Source organism: Molothrus ater, chromosome 1 (genome assembly GCF_012460135.2).
Source record: "Molothrus ater isolate BHLD 08-10-18 breed brown headed cowbird chromosome 1, BPBGC_Mater_1.1, whole genome shotgun sequence".
In the NCBI taxonomy this organism is placed as follows: Eukaryota; Metazoa; Chordata; class Aves; order Passeriformes; family Icteridae; genus Molothrus; species Molothrus ater.
In genome coordinates, this window is record NC_050478.2 from 116,195,749 (window position 1) to 116,216,069 (window position 20,321).

The following is a 20,321-nucleotide window of genomic DNA, read 5'->3' on the forward strand; positions in this document are numbered from 1 at the left end:
GTCTAACCTAAACTTCCCCTGATGCAGCTTAAGAGTGTGTCCTCTTATTCTGTCAGTGGTTGCCTGGAGAAAGAGACCAACCCCCACCTGACTGCAATCACCTTTCAGGGAATTGTAGAGAGTGATAAGGTCTCTCCTATTTCCAGGCTAAACACCCCCAGCTCCCTCAGTTGTTCCTCACAAGGCTTGTGTTCCAAGCCCCTCACCAGCCTTGTTGCCCTCCTCTGGACATGCTCAAGCCTCTCAAAGTCCTTCCCAAACTGAGGGGCCAGAACTGGACACAGCACTCAAGGTGTGGCCTCACCAGTGCCAAGTACAGGGGGAGAGTGACCTCCCTGCTCCTGCTGGCCACACTATTCCTGACACAGGCCAGGATGCCCTTGGCCTTCTTGGACAGCACGGCACACTGCTGGCTCATGTTCAGTCAGCTCTTGACCAGTACCCCCAGGTCCCTTTCTGCCTGGGCACTGTCCAGCCACACCATGCCCAGCCTGTAGCACTGCAGGGGGTTGTTGTGGCCAAAATGCAGGACTCGGCACTTGGACTTGTTAAACTTCATCCTGTTAGACTCTGCCCATCCATCCAACCATTCCAGGTCTCTCTGCAGAGGCCTCCTACCCTCCAACAGATTGGCACACGCTCCAGCTTAGTGTCATCTGCAGATTTACTGATGGTGGACTCATCCCCTCATCCAGATCATCAGTGAAGATATTAAACAGGACTGGCTCCAGCACTGATCTCTGGGGACACCACTGGCTGCAGCACTGTTCACCACCACTCTCTGGGCCCATCCAGCCAGTGGTTTGACCTAGTGAAGAGAGCACCTGTCACAGCTGTAGACTACCAGATTTTCCAGGAGGATATTGTGGGAGACAGTGTCAAAGGCCTTGCTGAAGTCCAGATAGACAACATCTACAGCCTTTCCCAGATCCACCAGGTGGGTCACCTGGTCATAGAAGGAGATCAAGTTGATCAAGCACAACCTGCCCCTCCTAAATCCTTGCTGGCTGGGTCTGATCCCCCGGCCATCCTGTAGGTGCTGTGTGGCACTCAGGATGATCTTTTCCATAATCTTTCTGGGCACTGAGGTCAGACTGACTGGCCTGTAGTTTCCTAGATCCTCCTTTCCAGCCCTTCCTGTGGATGGGCATCACACTGGCCAGCTTGCAGTCATCTAGGACCTCCCAGCTGAGCTAGGACTCATGGTAAATGACAGCACCTTCACAAGCTCATGTGCCGGCTCCCTCATCACCAGATGGATCCCATCTGCTCCCACAGATCTGTGAGCATCTTAGTGGCTCAGCAGGTGTTTGACTGCTTCATCCTGAATAACAGAGTGGCTACTCTGCTCCCTGACACCATCTACCAGCCTAGGAGGACAGTTGTCCTGAGGACAGCCTTTCTGTTGAAAACTGAGGCAAAGAAAGTGTTAAGTACTCTTCCTTTTCCTCATCTTTAGTTACTAAATTCCCTCTCACATCTCTAGAGAATAGAGGTTGTCCTTGCCCTTCCTTTTGCCATTAGTGTATTCATAAAAATATTTTTTATTGTCCTTTAGAGAAATGGCCAGATTGAGGTCTATCTGGACTTTTGCCTCTCTAATTTTTTTTCCTACATGACCTAGCAATTCCCTTAAGCATTTCCAGAGATACCTGACCCTCCTTCCAAAAGTGATGCATCCTCTTTTTTCCTTAGTTCATTCAAGAGCTCTTTACTCTTCCAGGCTGGTCATTTTCCTTGTTGGCTCACCTTTCAGCACACAGGGACAGTCTAGTCTGTTCCTGTGCCTTCAAGACTTCTGTTTTGAAGCATGCCTGTCCTTCCTGGACTCCTTTCTTTTTAAGGGCTGCCCGCCAAGGAACTCTCTGAGTAAGTCTCTTGGCCAAAATCTGCCCTCTGAAAGTCCAGTGTGGAAGTGTTATTGATTATTTCAATAAAAACAATCCTCCTTGTTTCACCAAATATTGAAAATTCTATAATGTCATAATCACTGTGCTCCAGATGGCCTCCAGCCACCACCACTTCTCCCACCAGCCCATCTCTGTTTGCAAACAGCAAATCTAGTGTAGTCCCTCCCCTGGTAGGCTTGCTCACCAGCTGTGACAAGAGCTATTCTCTGAGTAGAATTAATAATATTTTAAAATTTCGTACAGTTCTGTGTTCTGTCCCTACAGCTCCCATATTCTGCCTTTCTGCTTCTTTTTTACCTGCAGTGCTTTCCCCCATGCCTCCTCAACTTCTCTTATGTTAACTAATTTTTTAGAGACAGAATCTATACCTGCTTCAAAGCTGCTTGTGTTCTGACAGCTTGCCATCATAAGCCAGAAAGCTAAAGAAAATAAATCTAGTAAGGCAGATGCTGCAAATTTTGCCTTGGACTACAGTTCCATGCCACTGTTATTGATCTGCTGGCTGCTGCATTTCTTTTCCCTCATTTGAACTACCTCTTAGGCTTCTCTGACCCTGCATTAAGCCATTTCTGTTTGCTTTGCCACTCCTCTTGTAAGATTAGCATGCTAACCCAGCAGATGACTGAAATTACTTCAGAACTCATCTAAGCTTTGTGGAGAAATGGACTAGAGCATACTGTAGGAAAGAGTAGAGACAGCAGCACTAGCAACTGGCTTAGGCTGTTGGAATTGCTGCCTTGTTTGGGATATTAATCTGAGTGCCATCAGTTGGCCACAACTCATTTTATGACGAAACTAAATGCAGGTTTCCTATTTCTGTTAGATTTGGTTGAAACTGGCTACTGGTCTTAGAATTAAAGTCCAAAATAAAATATGTGGTGATTAAATTTCTGTAGGCTTTGTTTCCTTATTAAACCATACTAAAAAACTTGGCTGAATTTGGTACTAGAAAGGCCAGTGTCACTATATGCAAACTTGTAGTATGTGTATCTTTTGTCAGTAGTGTGGCTCTTTTCCTTATCTCTTTGTTTTGCTATCTTTTATTACTAGATATGTCTCTTATGGTGAGTTGTTGCTGACCTCTAGTATGTGGCTAGAATAGCTTTATCTTGCTGACAGATAAAACAAAGTACAGCAGGAACTTGGATGCTACAGTATAGTATGTTATGTGATAATAGCTCAGGGTTTAAACCAAATATATTGCTGTCAAATTTTAAGGGCTGAAAAGATGAAGTTTGACTGCACCGACCAGGAAGAATAAGACCTCCGAGTAAAAGAAAGAAAAAATAACTGTAAAAAGTAGTATATTTACAAACCTAGGTAGTTTGAGTACTCCTGCTGATGACTGCATTAACTTCTACTTTTCTGTGCTTTCACATACAGAAGAAATTGCCCATTTGCTGACCAGTGTCCATGTAATGGGAAATAGTTATGATGATTTTTGACATGAGTTGCCTGAGGGGGTCGGTGTTTGTGTTACCTGCCTGACTTTTCCTGGAGTGCTTTTTGCCTGTGGGGGACCAGTGGGCAGCAGCATATAGTGGCTGTAAGCAGCCACAGACATGCTGTGGTTACCTCAGTGGATAAATACAGAGGTAGATGGGAGACTGATGCTATTGAGGAAATAGTTAGCTTGGAAAAAAGCTGAAAGTACTAAAGGAGAAGCAGATAAAGGGTTGTGAGGAGTAGCAAGCCCTGTAGTTATTGAGGAGAGAGGATGTAAAATGGTACTTTGAAGGTCTGTGCGAAAACTTGTTTTCCACTTAATTTTAAAGCAGAACTATTTTTCAAAAGAATAAATTAATTTTTGTTCAATTTTTGAAAATAACTGCTTTGACTATAATGTTTCTAGAACTTTTAAAGCTGCAATTAAAAAGTTTCGTCCACTTCAAAGTATGAGTTCTAATACCTTCGGTTCCAGTAATTAATTTTAAGCAATGTGTAATATTTCCTTAAATTAATTTCTATTGGTCCTTTACAGACTTCTTTAAAAATTTGTTTAACACTTATTTCTTTTCTTTCTTTTAGGTGTTGGGAAATCATGTTTATTGTTACAGTTCACAGACAAGCGGTTTCAACCAGTCCACGATCTCACTATCGGTAGGTCCTTTTTGTGCTGCCCATTATTAGTAGTTAAGTGGTTGGGATACCTCAGCATACATTTATGTGTTTGTTGTGCTGCAGAAGTGCAGGATTTGTGCTGTATTAAGGTGGCAGTGAATCTCTGGCTAATGAGTATTTTTTAGCTTGTACAGTCAGCTTGGGGTTTTTTATTGGGAGGGTGCAATCTGAAACAATTTAAGAAGTTCATAGCTGCAGTATCTAAACACTTTCTTCAGAAAAGCAGGCACAGAAGAAATGTACAAGCTTGAAATGCACTAATGGTGATGGAAGTGGCATTTTTTCGGTAGGGAACGTAAAGTACCCTAGCCACAAAACCTTGAAGACAAGTTAGAGATAAACTGTAGCAAAGTTACCGTTAAAGATGAATAAAAAAAATTATTTGGGGAGACTAACTTTTGAATAGAGGACTGAAGTGTGAATGTATTTGCTTTTGGAAAGGATAGGGATTTTCTTTCCCAACTCTTCAACTGGATGTGGACCATTTGTGTTTGGTGTGATTTGATACCAGGGGAATGTATACATGTTGACGCATTGCCTCTGATCTAACTACAGTAAATAATACCAACTTTTATTTATCTTTCCACACAAAATAAGATGAATTGTGTAGTAGTAAATTCTAGGGCAGATTTAGTCTGCAGATCAGTTTTGATGTTAAGCATAACAGATGCTAGTCTCAGAGGAGGTTGCAGAACCTTTCAACTTGTTCATGTTCTTTCAAGGAACCTATCAGCTTTAATCATGAGCCTTGCACAAAATGTATCCTAGTCTCTATTTTTAGTTTGTGCCCTGGAGTAGGTAGGCTTCCTATGTTTGGGAGTACTGAAATAGCTGCTTGAAATACAAACAGATTTTCTTCATGTAACGGAATGTATCAGGTGGCTTGATTATGAATTATCTTTCTCTTGACAGTCCTTCCACACCTTGTGTGTGCCTGTTGTATAGTTCAATTTCTTTGGCTAACATGAATTTTTGAATATTTGTGAGGTCTTGGCAGCAGATAGGCTGACTGAATAAAGAGCCTGAGTACTTTAGGGAGGCATGACTTAATATCATACTTTCTTCTTTAGGCCTGCCAAATATATGACACATTATATATCACTCATGCATTTGGCAGCCCTGTAACCTCAGACTGATAGGCACTGGGGAACAGCTTCACCTCAGCAGGGTGGTTGTAGTGCCAGTTCCTTGCTTGGCATACAGTTAGCTGAAATCTGGGAGCGGGGCAGAAATTGAAGCTAGTAAGATGAGGCGGTTAATCTAGAAGCAACATAGTGAGGAATGTAATAGAGCCTGGAAAGCTGCTTGAAAAGGAGGGAAGAAGGATTTTAGCTTTTATATTTTTCATGTATTTCTAATCCTGCAATTCTTTAGTATAACTCTAAACTCCATATAGAGTGTTAGCTACTGTTTTCAAATTTTGGTCAGACAAAACAGTTCCTCTCTAGGTCTGGAAATCAAAGACACCTTACTGTCTCAGGCCCTGAAAACATAAACAGAAGTGATTTGGGGAGGGGAGCAAATTTGGGGTAAATGAGTTCATTACCTGACGCTGTAATTGGAAAATTAGCCCCCAATATGCAAATGGCCCAAACTTACAAAAGTATGTAAACCCATGACTGGTCAACTGATCATCTGTTTTTGGGTGTAGCCCCTGGGGGCGGGGGAGGGCTTTATGTGCCCAAAATGTACCTGAAGGCCCTTCAATAAATATAACTGCTTTTTATGCCCCTTGGTTTTGTCTGGCCTCTGTTTTTAGGTAGTCCCTAAAGGCATGGGAAGAGGCTGGAAATGCCTCCTTAACAGTGAGGGCATGTGTGTATTTTGGCCAGGTTCTCCCAGTTGCCCAAACAGATTTGGAAAGACAGATAAATAAAGAACATGGGTTCAAAGTCATATGAATGCCCCTGTGGGGGAGATGGAGTGGGTTGAATTTAACGAATAAATGCCCTAATGGTTGTATTAAAAGTCCCCAAAATGTGTTGATTAAATAAACCATTGTAAACATTCTAGCTGTTTTGCCCACTGCCTGTAGGACACACCTTTATTATAAACATGATCAGCTTCTATTCCTTCCTTGAGAACAAGCTTGCCATCAAACTGTGTTTTTTAAAATTCAGTATTTTTTCCTGGCATATATTTTGATGAAATAAGATAAATATCCTTTTCATTTTTTATGGGGTTGTTTGCAGAAACTAAACATTTAAGATGATCACTGAGTTTAAATCAGCAGCTCTATAGTCACATTTTGAGATCAGGTAAAACTTCAGTGTGTACATGTGTAGTAGTCCAAGGACCTTCCCCTGGCTTTGCAGTCAACTTCAGGAAGAGCAGTGTCATTCACCTGCTTCCTCCTTGCTGCCTCTCCACCTCCATTCTTTCAATTTCTTTGCATACAGTTGCTGCAAATTATTTGGTTGCTAAAGAGCACAATGGTCTTTGGCCAATGGCTTTTATTTGGCTGCAATATTGTGTTGGGGAACTCTGCCCCTTTCACCAAAAGTCATTCCACAGGAAGCAACACTGCACCCTCAAATATCCTAAGCAAGCTCTTGAAAAGAAATTTGGAATATTTCAACTCAGGGCTGCGTAACTGAATGTCTTGGGTCCACGTCTAGACAGTGACCAATTTTAGTGAAACTTCAGCTAGCAGATCTTTTTTTTTTTAAATAATGGTTATAGATTAATGGAAGCATGATAGTATTTAAATATGTCCACTATCTCTAGCCATTTGTTAGATTTTAACTGCTGCATGAATGGCCTCAATTCATACTTGACTTTGTTAATGATCTCAAGTGCTTTTAAAATGGTATAGAAGGCTGAATTTTTTACTGAAGAAGTTACTTTTGTTTATTTGGAACACACTTTTTTCCCCTTAGTTATAAAACTTGATCTTCAACTAGCTAGAATTTTGGAGGGTTTTTTTTTTTTCATAAAGACAGGTGGATTTTAACTAATACAGTAATAAAATTTATCTTGTCAAAGGTGACTTTGTATGCTCCCTTAATGGATCATTTTATTGATAAGGAATGGTAGGTTGAATTTCTTCTAAACTGGCCCCAGCAATCTGTCATTGGTAGAGTGTTAAAATAACTGTGACTATTCAATTTCCTGTTTAAATTCAAAGGGGTGTGTTTCTCCCTCTAATCTAGAGCTACTAAGTGGTTTGGAAACCTTTGTTGGAAATTTGTCCTGGACACTTGGACAGTAACAGTTACCTTTCTTCTAGAAAGCTTTTTCAAGCTGCTGGAAAATTGGCTAAAAGCAGGTTGTGAAAGAGATTATTTTCCTACAGCATTGACTGAATTTAAACTTATGTTCTTGCTTTTGTAGTACTTGACATTCTTCTTTCTGATATGTGCTAATAATGTAATGTTTTGTAAAATCTATTCAGGTGTAGAATTTGGGGCTCGAATGATCACTATTGATGGAAAACAGATAAAGCTTCAGATATGGGATACGGTAAGTAATCATAAAAATTGTTTAAACATTTTGCTCCACTAACTTTTCACTTTTCCTTTATTCTGGCTAAGCTCTCTATCATCAGCATTCATAGACTATGTACTTTGTCTTGCAGCTTTCTTTGGTGTCTATGAAGTTAAAAATTTGCTAATATAGCCTTTCCTTGTTGTGATGCATTGTTTGGCATTTGCACCATAACTTCCTCAAGCTTTGTCAGATTTATAAGACTGGAATTCATACTGCCTCACTATTTGGCTTAAGTCTTTTATATTACCAAGAACTTCCACTTCTCTAAACAATCTTTCTTTGTGCATACATGCAAGATTTAGTAAAGACAAAATCCTGTTGTGAAATTGTGATGTGTTTGCTGCCTTTAATCAAGAGTTCTGTAGAGGACATGTTTGCGTTTCCAAGGTAGAAGAAAGCATATGGCTCACTTTTCATAGGAGACTTAAAAACACAAGTTCAAGACAGTAGATATTTCAGTCAAGAAGGGACTGGTAAATGCTCTAAGTTTCAAAACACCTTCCAAAATTCAGTCTTTGACTTTTGAGGTTAAGAACATATATTGGCTATTCTTGTGTTGTCAGTCGCTTTACTATAAAGCAGTCAGCATCACTGTCTGCACTTGTGATGAAGCAAGTTTAAGATGCTCATACTGGTAGCTATATCTTTTAAATGTATTTGACTGTTCCCTAAGACAGAGTTGCCTGTTTCCTTTTCTAAAAACATTTTAGGATACCTTTAAAAACTGACAGGTACATGATGCCTAGACTCATGTATGTGCTTTTTTTGGTACAGCAAATCAGTGGAGGGACATACATTCATATACATGTGCCTACATATGTGCATGTGTATATAAAAATGTAAATAAATGTAGTATTTCAGTGAACTTCATAGGTAAGATCTTACTTATTTTACAGGTTCTTTACTTGAAAAGGCACCTGGCACCTGTGCCTCGTTGGAAGTTCTAAGAAAAAGGCATAGAAAGATATGGCCAGCTTTTTCTGCTCTGGGCATTTTTACTATTATAGTCATAGATTGCAGACTACCAAGGTGGCTGAGTATTTTTAAGTTAAAAAAACAAGTAAATGTCTGCATAAAACATAGCTTTATAATCAAACCCTTAGTATATAGTGTGACCATGTGACTACATACCTGTATTGGTCCTTGTTTTCTAAAATTGGGGCAGATTTTCTGTAGGCAGAAGTACTAATTTTGCTACTGGCTTTGGAACTGATTCTGTTAATCTCCTTAGATAACGAATGAACTTCAGCTGTGTTTCAGCAGATCATGCCTTTCCTGGTGCCTCTGACTCAGTGGCTCTTTGCAGTCTGGTTGTTGTTTTGAATGCATGCAAATTGTCCAGCCAAAATGGCAACCCAAGTGCTTTTGACTATAAATTATAAATTTTACTTGAGCAGGAAGTTTTCTGGCTAGCTTGCTAAGTATATCATACATAAATTAAAAATAATAATTGAAAGCTTTCATACACTGAGTAGACTGTATGCTGATGTACTTAATAATTTATAAATTCTATGCAGTGAATGATAGTATACTGGACTTAGTTAAAAGTTTAACTGTATGTAATATGATTTTTAAAACACAGGATATTTCTGTTCTAATCCAGTCTTGGTTTGTCAGCCTATCTGAATTCCACTGTATCATTTCTGATCTTGAGTACAAAGATGCTGAAGGAATAGCAAAAATAAGAAACATGATGAGGTAATTCTTAAGAGATATTTTACTTATGAGTGTTAAGGTACACAAATGTCCATAATGACTAAGGTTACTGTGTTCTATCTGCATTGAGCATTTTTTGGTTTTCTGTTAGCCAAAACTGGTAGGTGTTACTCATGCTATCTCTATATTTATTAAGCTGTAACAACTTCTGTTTGATGAGAGAAGGTTCATTTTACACCTGTTGCTAAGGAAACACATGAACTATTTATGGTTTTGGTTGGTGCTTACTGAGTCACAGCACTAGCCCTTCTCTTATTTGGTGCTAGCCTTATACATCTGCTTTTAATCCATCACTGAACAGGATGAATCCTGAGCAGAGGCGTAAGATGAGGAGAACTTGATAAAATTTGTTTGGATTGCTCTACAATGAACTTACTTGCTTAAGAGAATCAAACTCTAAAATTGAGGTTTTTCTGGCCAGATATTTCTGTGCAACAGTGCTCATTTTGTGTTGTCTTTAGCAGATCACTGCAGCCCCAAGGAAAGCCCTGTTGTAGTAATGGGAACACATGGAAGCTGCAGCATACCTCACTGCAGGAGTGTGTTGCACCTTACAGGGACAGCTGAAGCTAACACTGTTGCATGTCTGTGAGATCCTTTTGTGTGTCCTTCTTGTATGATAACTCAATAATATTTTACTTTTTCATTATCATCCTAGTTTGGATTAGGAGCATGTTACAGAAGTTAATTCTATTTACTGCAGTCTGTTTTTCATGTGGGAGTACACAAACTGAATTCCTTTTGAATGAGGCCAGACTGGAAGATATGCTTATGTGCATATGCCTGTTAGAAATTGTAGTCCAGTATTTGGTCCTGTGAGCTGGTAGTCTAGTAAAACTAGTCTGATGCAAAAACACACCTAGCCCCAGCCCCCTCCTCCTCCAAAAAGCCCCCAACCAAAAATCTACATTCCACAAAAGATACTCAGTGGGGCCTTTGCATTCTTAATGTTCTGTGTAGCAGTCTCAGCTCTACTGCTGTTCATGTCTGCACAAGCAAATAGTGTCCTGTTGTTCTCTCCCAGCTGCAGGCTGTTCTGGATCTCCTCAGTGCTGGGCTCTGCAAGCTTGCTGCTGTGTGTGCTGTGGCACGCCCAGGTGTTTAGCTCTGTGAGTCTTTGGGTTTCACTATTCCTTTTCAGTGTTTTTAGGTCTGTAAAGATGAGGTGTTGGACCAAATTGTTTGTTTGTGTGTCTTTAGATTATTTCTTCTCTTGTATCTTCAGTCTTAGTAATGGCTTCCAGTAGCTGGATGGACTGAGAAATACTTTTGTCCAAACTACTTAGTTGGTAATTGCCTATTATGATAAGTTAAGCAACTCTTTTGTGGAAGTGTGGTATTTGAGCTAGTGTCAGCTGCACATGTAACTTTTAGAGAACTAGAAGTGGTTTTACAGCAGATAGTAAGGATTAAAATGACTGTTCTGGAAGCTGTTACGCTTTTTGATTTTAAATAAGCTGTGTAGGTAAGTTTGGTTGTCTTGTGGCAGCAGCATAACACTAAGAAATATTAAAATTGCTTCTCCTCAGAAAAAGTTCATTGTTGTAGAGAGATAACTGGGCTTGTTACCAGGCTGAGTCAGTGGCCTTGGTTTTGTTGTTGAGGGGATGTTCTGTATTGCATTGACTGTTACTAACAAGTCATTGTTGATGAGAAAAAATAAGCAGTAATTGAAAGAGGATATTCTGTCAGACACTGCAGTAGGAGAGATCCATGATGACACTAAGGACATCCATGATGTTCTATGAATTGGTATGAATACTAACTTTTCCTGTGTACTTGAATACTATATTTTTAGTATCTCTTTCAGCTTTATTTCATGGAGAATTCATTATTTAAAAACAATTCATATAGCACCTTAGTCCTGCTTCGACAGACTAAATATCTGAAATAATTGGTTTTTATAAACCAATTTCAAGTAATTTGTTGATTTCCATACGAGTGTTCTTTCTAATTGAATTGATAGCATTTTCTAGTAGTTGAGAGCTTTCATAAAAAAAGCATGTTTGTGGAAGACTGGAGGCATAATTGTTAAAGGCATATTTCCCTTTCAGATATTCTGAATATACTAATTCTTCTTGGAAATTAAGATATTTTTCTTGTGTTTGCAATTGGTTTGGATCTATTAGAACCAAATAAAGTTCTCTTCATTCATTAAATGAATATTCATCCTCGTGTCTCTGACAATTGCTAGGATATAGGGTTCACCCCCAAGAGCTCTTTACTAACTGTTAACTTCATGATGTTTTCTACTTGCTTTAGTAGTCAGAGCATACTCATATGTTTGTGGGCAGGTGATGTATTCTTTTACTACATTTTTACTAGTTTGACTCTTTCACCATAGTACCTGCATGCATATTGCTGCATCTCATGGCCCTCTGTTACACTACTGCTGTGAAGTTGCAGGAAGAACTTAGAGAGAATCTACTTGAGTTTCTGAACCTAGTCTGATCATCAGTCACAGACTGTGTTTGCTGCCAGGTGGGAGGATTAATTTATTTCTGGATCCATGGATTGAAGGGTGAGGCAGGGAGATCTGTCTAATAGTTATTCGTGTTGCTGTTTGTTTAATACAGCCATCATCTAAGCTTCAGTGCCAGCAGCTTAAGCTACTCTTCACACCCATGATGTCACTTTAGGAAGCTGAGGCAACTTGATATGCTTTCTAGCTTAGTGTTCATAAACTTTTGTCATGCTTAAATGTATTTGGTTATTGAAATACTATACTATTGGCATGTTATTTTCTGCATTGTTTTTTGATTTCTTGGCAGTTGATCCATGCTTTCTGCAATAATTACAAGATTTCTACAAGAGCAAGCTCTTGCTTAGGATAAGGCCTTAAAGGGGAAGTGCATGAATCACTTTTTTGCACAGAAAAACTCCTATTTTAGTGAGGGTTGCTACTTAAAACCTAAAGGTTTCAAATACAGTTTCTTTCAAATTATAAGTGTATTTCTGATAATGGAAGACTAAAGCTTTGTTTCTGTGATGTGTTGGGAATTGCTTTGGCTATCTAAGTGGCATTTATTCAACACCAGCAGAAGCAGATGTACAAGTTACCTGTATTGAGACAGATGAACAGTTTAATCCTTAGAGATCCTTAGTCCTCTTGAAATTTCAGTTCTTACTGCATGCTGACAGGGTTATTCTCAAGTAACATGTAACTTGACTAAAGCTGTCACATAAATTCTGAGACTTTTATATATTATGATAGATTCTTCTTCATAAGTATTTTTAGTTCTGTTTTTGTTTGGGAATATCTTTGCTGGAACAGCAGGGGGTGTTTTTTTATTTTTACACTGCCTCTGTGTCTATTTGTCCTACATGCTAGTAAATCACCTTAAAATTCTTTCATTTTCTGGATTGGAGACATGACTGCAAGAAAGATTAATGCATTTGTATAAACAAGTTGACATGTGACTTAGAGGCTGTTAATGTATTTATAACTACCAAAACTATATTTAAAGGTATGTATTGCTCCTCTTTCTATCTGGAACATTTTATTCCAAGGATCAACTTTGTGGAGTAGTTCCCAGCTGGCAACTGTCACAGGTGGTGTGACACTTGCAAGTTGGTTATTTCTCAGAGGCCTTTTTAGTCTTCTTTGTAATGTAGAAAAGTGTAAACATGTAAATAATAATTCCCAACATGAATGAAATGTTCTGTCACCAGTTTTGAGCATGCTGCACATGTATATCTCTTTTCAGAGTGAGGGAATCTAGAGCCACCAGCTAGGTGTGTTGTAGTTCTCATATTGCACGTGGATGTGTACTATAACATTCCCTGCTAATAAAATCTATTGGCCAGCTTGGATGCTGAAGGCCTGCTGGGATGTTCTCTGATAACTTGGTCCTTGAAGAAACTTTACGAGTTCTTCAGCATTGAGAATGAAGAATTCAGCAAAATTAATGAACTGTTTTCTAGGGAGATAGACTGTTGTGGGTGCTGTTTTTTTAACTACTTTCTTGTCCAGCATTATAGCTCTTTTCATTTTTCCCCTTACTTTATAGATTCAAAAATGTGCAGTTAAGGCACTTGAAAGTTACTCTCTCTGAAAACAAAGGGCTTGCCTGTGTATTTTGCAACTGATGCAACTACACTGCATACTTGGAAATAACACCAAGATTTCCTGTGGGAATTGTTGTCATCTTATTGCAAAAGTTCCATACCTTCTTGGTGATTTCTCATGGGCACCTCCTCACAGCACTGGCTCCTTCTTCACAGCACAGCCAACAAACTCCAGCTCCCTTTTCAACCAGCTCATCCACTCTTTATAGCACTCATCCTCATTGGACACAGGTGTGGCCTGTTAAAGGCAGGCCTGTTCCTAATCTTTGGTAATTAATACAGCTGCAATTCCTCAGGGGTGAGATTACCTTCTGCACTATCTTTATTTTCTTACATTTCCACAGGAATAGTAACACTTGCAGTATTTTTTTAAATATGCCAGAGATACTGTGTCCATGATAACAGTTGCATAGCTTAAATGTTACTGAAAACTCTAGTATAGGTCCTAAATCTTGTATCTTAGTGACCTGAGGTGATTGATCATGCTTCATGTTCTGCTTGCATTGTTACTTTCAAGTTGTGTTTTGGTCTTTATACTGAAGTATACTTTGAAAAGCACGTGGGATATATGTCTGTGCAGTTGAAGCAGGGATGAAGATTTTTGTACTTGCTTGAAGACCTATGACTTCTAGAACTGCCTATATAGACAAGTCTCTGCTATCAGAAAGCTTGCCTGTTTCTGTGAACCATTATGCTATGAATTGTAAAAGCTTACAGAGTAGAAAACAGCCAGAAAAGAATGTTACTTAGCACTTGAAACATTTCTTGTTTATCAGAGGCTCACATTTTTTCATGATTAGTGAACTACTCATGTCAGACCTAGCACCTGTTTCTCTTAAGAGAGAGGATGCTTGTTCTAGGTTCCTGCAGGCAGCCATGTCTGAGCTGGAGTTTTTGTGTGTGAAGTAGCTGTCAGGTCTAGCTGTTACCAGAAACATCCTCCATCTTCCCATTTCCACTGCATTGTAACTCTGACAGTGGGTATATCCTAAAATTATCATGGAGCAAAAGCTTGTGTCACCTGTACTGGATGTAATATGGCCTTGGCAAACACCCTGTTTAACATTTGTTTCCTGACTATTGCCCCTGCTCTTCCTAACACCACAGCCCCCTGCCTCCCCCAATATCTGGACATGGAACTCAGCAGTCTGCTTTGAATGGCCCTACCTGAGCCAGGGAGGTTGGAATGGGGACCTCCAGAGGTCCCTTTCCCACCTCAACTGTTCTGTGAGAAAAAACTTTTTCATATGGAAGAGAGATAAAAACAAGTGCTGGATTTTGCAGGAACATGAAGGGGATGGTAATAACAAAATCATACTTAAGATAAAGGGCCCTTCTCTGATATTGAAGCTGATTTTAATTTATACTGAGCCTCTATAGTGCTGCTTCTATCTGTTGCTCCTTGTAACAAGCAGTTTAACTTGGGTAGGTCCTTCTTTGTAAGACTGATAAAGTATATTTATAGTACACTTAAGGTTTTTTAAGTCAGTTTTGACTAATAGCCTAGACTTTCTTTCAGTTTTGACTTCTTTAGACTTTTGAAATAACTTGTCCCCCTTGGAAAAAAGGGAAGTGGACAGAGAAAACTGTCAGATGAAGAAGTAATGTAACAATGATGCTTAAAAAAAGCTGTGGAATGTATGCTGCATGCCTAACCCTATGTTGACCTTCTATATTGACTCTATATTGACCTAGATCTCATTCAGAAGGATACTTTAAAATAGACAGTAAACTTTTATATATAAGGGGTTTCTATTATATAATACATTTCTATGTTATAGATAAAACAAACATTAATATTATGGAGGTTCTTTCCAGAAACTCAGTTTTCTTTTGCTTAGAATGAAAGGGAATTGAGTTTGTGTTGTCCATCGGTATATGTAAGCATAAAGTCATTATTGCTAAATGGAAAATGTGATCCCTTCACCAAAGGAGGTACCATTTTCCACCCTTTCCTTAAGGAAGCAGTGATATTTAAATTTCACCGTTGTCAAGTGAGACACAATTAAAATGATTACACTGGTTTCAGTATTTATATACTGAACTTTTATAAGTGATTCTTTTAAGAATTCACTATTCATACATTTTTGTGAGATCTGCTAGAACCTCTGACAATGTTGCTTGACCATGATTAATTTACTCAGGGAGATGAACAATTTCACATGTCAGGATGGAATTTATGAAGGTGTAACAGGCAATCTTAATGTGTCAGGTGAAGTCCAGGTCATGTGTAATTTTAGGCAATGTATGGAATACCCTGGTAACAGTAAGTTGTCTGTTTGGCAGGGAAATGTTTCATTTGTCTACCATCCACTTGAGCTACTCACCACACTAAGAAAAGGTGGTGAAGCTTACTTGAATTTCTATGTAGGAAACCAGGTATTACACTAAAAAACTGTTGCTTATTTGTGTTTTACTATTTCTTGGTGGATTCTACTCATTGTCTGTGTTCTATTACCAAAGTTTACATGAAGGTGTACTTGGACTCTTAGCCAAGAGCATATGTGAGTGTATTCTAATGGTGTTGAAACTGTTGTGTTATAGTGTATTTTATAACTGTTTCCACTGGAATGGCTAAGATAAAATGTTTTCTTAAATAGAAGTTACTGTTTATTCTGGAAGAGAAGGATGCTTTCTGAAGACTGAACACATCTAAATTTGTTGTGCTACTGTTCTTGAGTGACAATATCTAGATCAAGTTCTCTTTGAATTTAAGAAGATGTAGTATTAAGAAAAATACAGTAACTGAGAAGAAAAAATTGTCCATATACTAATTTTGTAGGCATGCCTGAAGGGTTCCTTGTATTTGATAAATATTTCATTTTTGCATTTAATGTTTTTAAAACAGGACAATTTCCTATAGTTCTACAGATTTATTGCACATAGAGTTTTTTTCAGCATTAGTATTTCTTAAGCATGTTTTGTGTTATCTTTGAATTATGCTAAAACATCGGTTATTGCTAAATATTAGAAGTAAATATTTCTTCTAGCAAGTGCTAGATAGCTCTTCAGAAAAACATGAGCATGAAGAGCTCAAGATCTGAAACTGTGAAAATCTATTTTTCAGGACTGTATTCTTTTGAACATGTTCTTTTAGGTGCTCAGATTTTTACAGAATATTTTCTGTGAGAACTATCTAATTTATGTAGACTGTGAAGTTTTTCACAGTGTATATGAAGATGACTCTTGCATCCTGTAGCTGCTTTGACAAGCATTATTTATCAAGTACAGAGGAAATTGATTAACTGTGGAGCAGAATTGTGTAAAATTGAATTCACAACCATTTTCTGTTTTTTCTTAATAAAATGATTATTGAAAGAATTCCATCTGAAGACTGTTGAAAGCTGGCTGCAGTTTATGATATAACGGATAAAATCTGCATCCTTGGCCTTCCAACAACCTTTACACCAGCAGATGGTGGGCGTAAAGATGTCATTCATCATTTATTTACAATGGACTTTATTTATTCTAGTGTCAACAGCTGCCCCAGGGAGCGGGTTATTGAATTCAAATGTGAAGCTCTGGGTTATTTGCTTCCTTTCAAATTTGTCTTCAGAGCTTAGTTGCTAGGAGTCCATTCTGTGCTCTAATAATGATTCATGTATTGTGAAGCCATTCAGTAAATTGGGTTGTCAGGGATTGCCAAAAAAGGTTTAGAGGTCTTGTTCCGATTTTTTTTCTTTTTTAACAGCACTGTGCTGTAGTTGGTGTCTTCTCCCTATGTGCCTTCTCTTGCTGCTGTTGGTGACTTTGTCCCAGTTGTCCCCTTTCTGATTTCCCATCCATACTCTTCCCCATCTCTCAAAAGTAGAATTCCATGATCCTGTGACTCTAAGTCATGGTTTTTAGGAACAAAAAACAAGTATTAGATATGAAGTAATGAAACTTTGTTCTACAGGCAGGGCAGGAGTCCTTCCGTTCCATCACAAGATCGTACTACAGAGGGGCCGCAGGGGCTTTGCTAGTGTATGACATTACAAGGTGAGAATACCAACTTGATTTCAATGACATGTCTTTGTAGAATTGTGCTATGGTGTACAGTAGTGCTGTGTCTCATCTAATTTGGCTTTGTGTATAGATACTGGTAATCTAACGGTGTGTCAACTTTTTTATAAGTGCTCTAATAAGATATAGCATACTAACCTATATACTTCCAGTTTTCTCTGTATAGTAGTTGAGAAAGCATGCATAAAATTCAGGAAGAATGAAATAAAATATTTTTATAAACTATTGACCATCAACCTCTGGGTTGCCTTTATGGAGAAATACCTGAAAATATTTAATTATTTCCTTTCTAGTATTTTATTATCATGAGGGATATTTTTTTCTTTAATTATAGCAGATTACTTTTGCTGAAGTGCTATTCTGCAAAGGAGTGAAACAGTAAAACATAGAAGTTTGGTTACGTAAAGAATACCCGGAAACTTGTAGAGTTGTACCATTGCTGTGTTTATGAGGTTTAGAAAATACAGGTCTTAATCTGATACTTTTTTAGTAGGTCAAAGTTACTAAAGTTTCCCTGCTATATTAAATAAAGTATGTATATACAGTTTATCTGTAAAACTGTGGGTACTCTGGTTGGTTTATGAAAATGTTCAGGCTCCAAAGTCCTCTTAAGTTGTGTGTTTCCTGTGGGTCTTGGTAGTTGTTGCATTGAGCAACCACTTGTACTAGAGATTTCCTAGATATTTTTTCTTTTGTTCCCTTTTTACATTTAAATATCAAGAAGCAATGTATTCTTTCCTTTGGATTTCCAGTAAATGAATCTTTGGTTTATAAATAAAATACAGTATCTTAAAACCACTCTACAAGCATGGGATTTATTACTTAGTTTACACCTTCTGTAAAAACTGTAATGTGTCACATTCACGTATCTCACTTTAAAAGATTTTACTGCTAAATTTATTATTCAGCTTTTAAACTCACATAAAAATTATCATTTTCTGCTTTTTGTAAAACAAATATTACTATATGAGTATGTGTTTATTTGTACTGTTCATTGGCTTGGGTGAAGCTGATGGGTACTTCTAAAATTCTGTTCAGTTTTTATATGTATATAAAATTACAGATTCTTACAACTCTAAAAATCCTCTTTACTCTTTTTAGCAAACATATTTTCAATTACTTTTTAGGCAGAGTTCATTAACACTGCTTGTTTGCTAAATTTTTGTTTGCCCATTCTCCCTCTCACAAAGGGATTACTAGATTTTATCCCTAGAGCATGTGCACTAATAAATGAGTTGATTATTCAAGTAGAGTAGTGGACTAACAGGAGAAAGATTTCTTAAAATACTGCTTTTAATGTTCATTTTCTTCTATACTTAGGAGGGACACTTTCAACCACTTGACAACTTGGTTAGAAGATGCTCGTCAGCATTCCAATTCCAACATGGTTATAATGCTTATTGGAAACAAAAGGTAAAATTTTATTAGCTGTTATTTTGTAAGAGGGAAATATTTCACTTCTCTGTATTTCAGCTTTTGAGTTTTCTTATTTGTAGGGTATATGTTAACTTCAAATTCCCTTCTGTCACTATGCATAGTTCTGTGGTGAGCCTAAAACCTTTCTTATTCTACTTAAACTAATACAATGTGCAGCACGTGGATCAGCTACATTATGTTCCGAATATCTATTTTAGAAGTAATTTTATTCCAAGGGATTGATTGCAAATGCTTGAAGCAATGGATTATAAGAGTTATTTTCCATTATGCTTTTTTGTCTCTGGAATCACCAGTTAGGAACACCTAGATCTCTCCCTTATAAAGAGAATCTGATTCCTCATTTGAGGTGTTCTAAATGCTTTAGTTTTCAGTTAAGTATTACATCAGAGAAAATGTCGTTTCAAGAAAAAAAAGCCCATAGTACAGGATTCACATCAAAAACTTCTCTCAAATATAAGAAGTGCATACCTCAATGATTGAGACATTTCTGATTTACAATCCTCTTCCATATTCTGTACCTTTTAGCTGGGATTGGGGTCAGAGAATGCTTTTTAATTGTTTCCTGGTAAATTCACTTACTTGGTCTTCTCATCAGCTACACTGTCTAAAATTATAAAATTATTCCCTGTTGATTTGGTAGTGAAAGTCTTAATAAAAACAAATCAGTGAATATATTATCTGTAATTATTTTAGTTCTTGATCCAGTGAATTATGAAAAATCATATCTAGATTTTTTTTTTTCCTGGATGCACAATTTTTTCAAAACACCAAAAGCATCAGCTCAGGCCCTTTAGACCAAAAGCATCATCAAAGGCCTTTAATAATCATCAAAGAACTTTAATTATGGGCCTTTGTGTAATTGACTGGAACTTGTGTCCATGCCTCAATAATTCTTGAAGGTAAAGGTGCCAGTTGAAATAATGGGGTGTATGCATGCCCCTGAAAATTTCACGAGCAGCCACATAATTTCTTAGATACTACTGAGAAAGCAGCTTTGTGATAGTGAGTCTGGGTTTGCTCTTCAGGCCTGTTGAACTTTTATTTTCTTCTTCTTCCCCCTCTTTTCCCTTTTGTTTCCCCCATTGCCCCAGTACCCTCTACCTCCTCCTGAAAACCATGGTACATATTAAGTAATTGTGAAGTTTGTCAACTTTTTTTTAGATTATCTGGTAAATGACTAACAACTTTCTTTTTAATTGAGGAATGTGTCAAGCATAATCTTCACAAATTAATATTAAAATGTAATCCTGTTTTGTTAAATGAAGCTTTGGTAAACCCGTGATGGCCCTGACCAACTGTTTTTATACTTGTGTGAGTAAAAATATGGCACTGAGAAAAACAGTAAAGTGTACTGTTTACTTGAGATAAGTTTGCATACTTAATTGACATCTGTAACTCTTTCTGATTATTCTTAGCTGTTAAATGAAATTTTCATGTCTTGTATTCTGTGGATGCAGACTGATTTGCTACTTTCAGCTAACCTGGTAATTCCCAGTTACAACTAGGTTTTATTCAAGCAATAATTATACTTAAAATGTGCACTGTAAATTGTTACAGATTAAGGTGCCACATGAA

The 20,321-nt window shown here is 37.8% G+C and overlaps 1 protein-coding gene across 1 annotated transcript in view; it reads left to right on the forward strand.

The window, feature by feature from the left end:
- Positions 1-20,321, forward strand: part of RAB2A (RAB2A, member RAS oncogene family) — a 43,618-nt gene that overhangs the window by 8,493 nt on the left and 14,804 nt on the right. The window contains exons 2-5 of the mRNA XM_036399123.2: positions 3,939-4,010; positions 7,426-7,493; positions 17,203-17,285; positions 18,630-18,722. Coding sequence (XP_036255016.1) covers positions 3,939-4,010; positions 7,426-7,493; positions 17,203-17,285; positions 18,630-18,722 — 316 coding nt within the window. The remainder of the gene's footprint in view (positions 1-3,938; positions 4,011-7,425; positions 7,494-17,202; positions 17,286-18,629; positions 18,723-20,321) is intronic.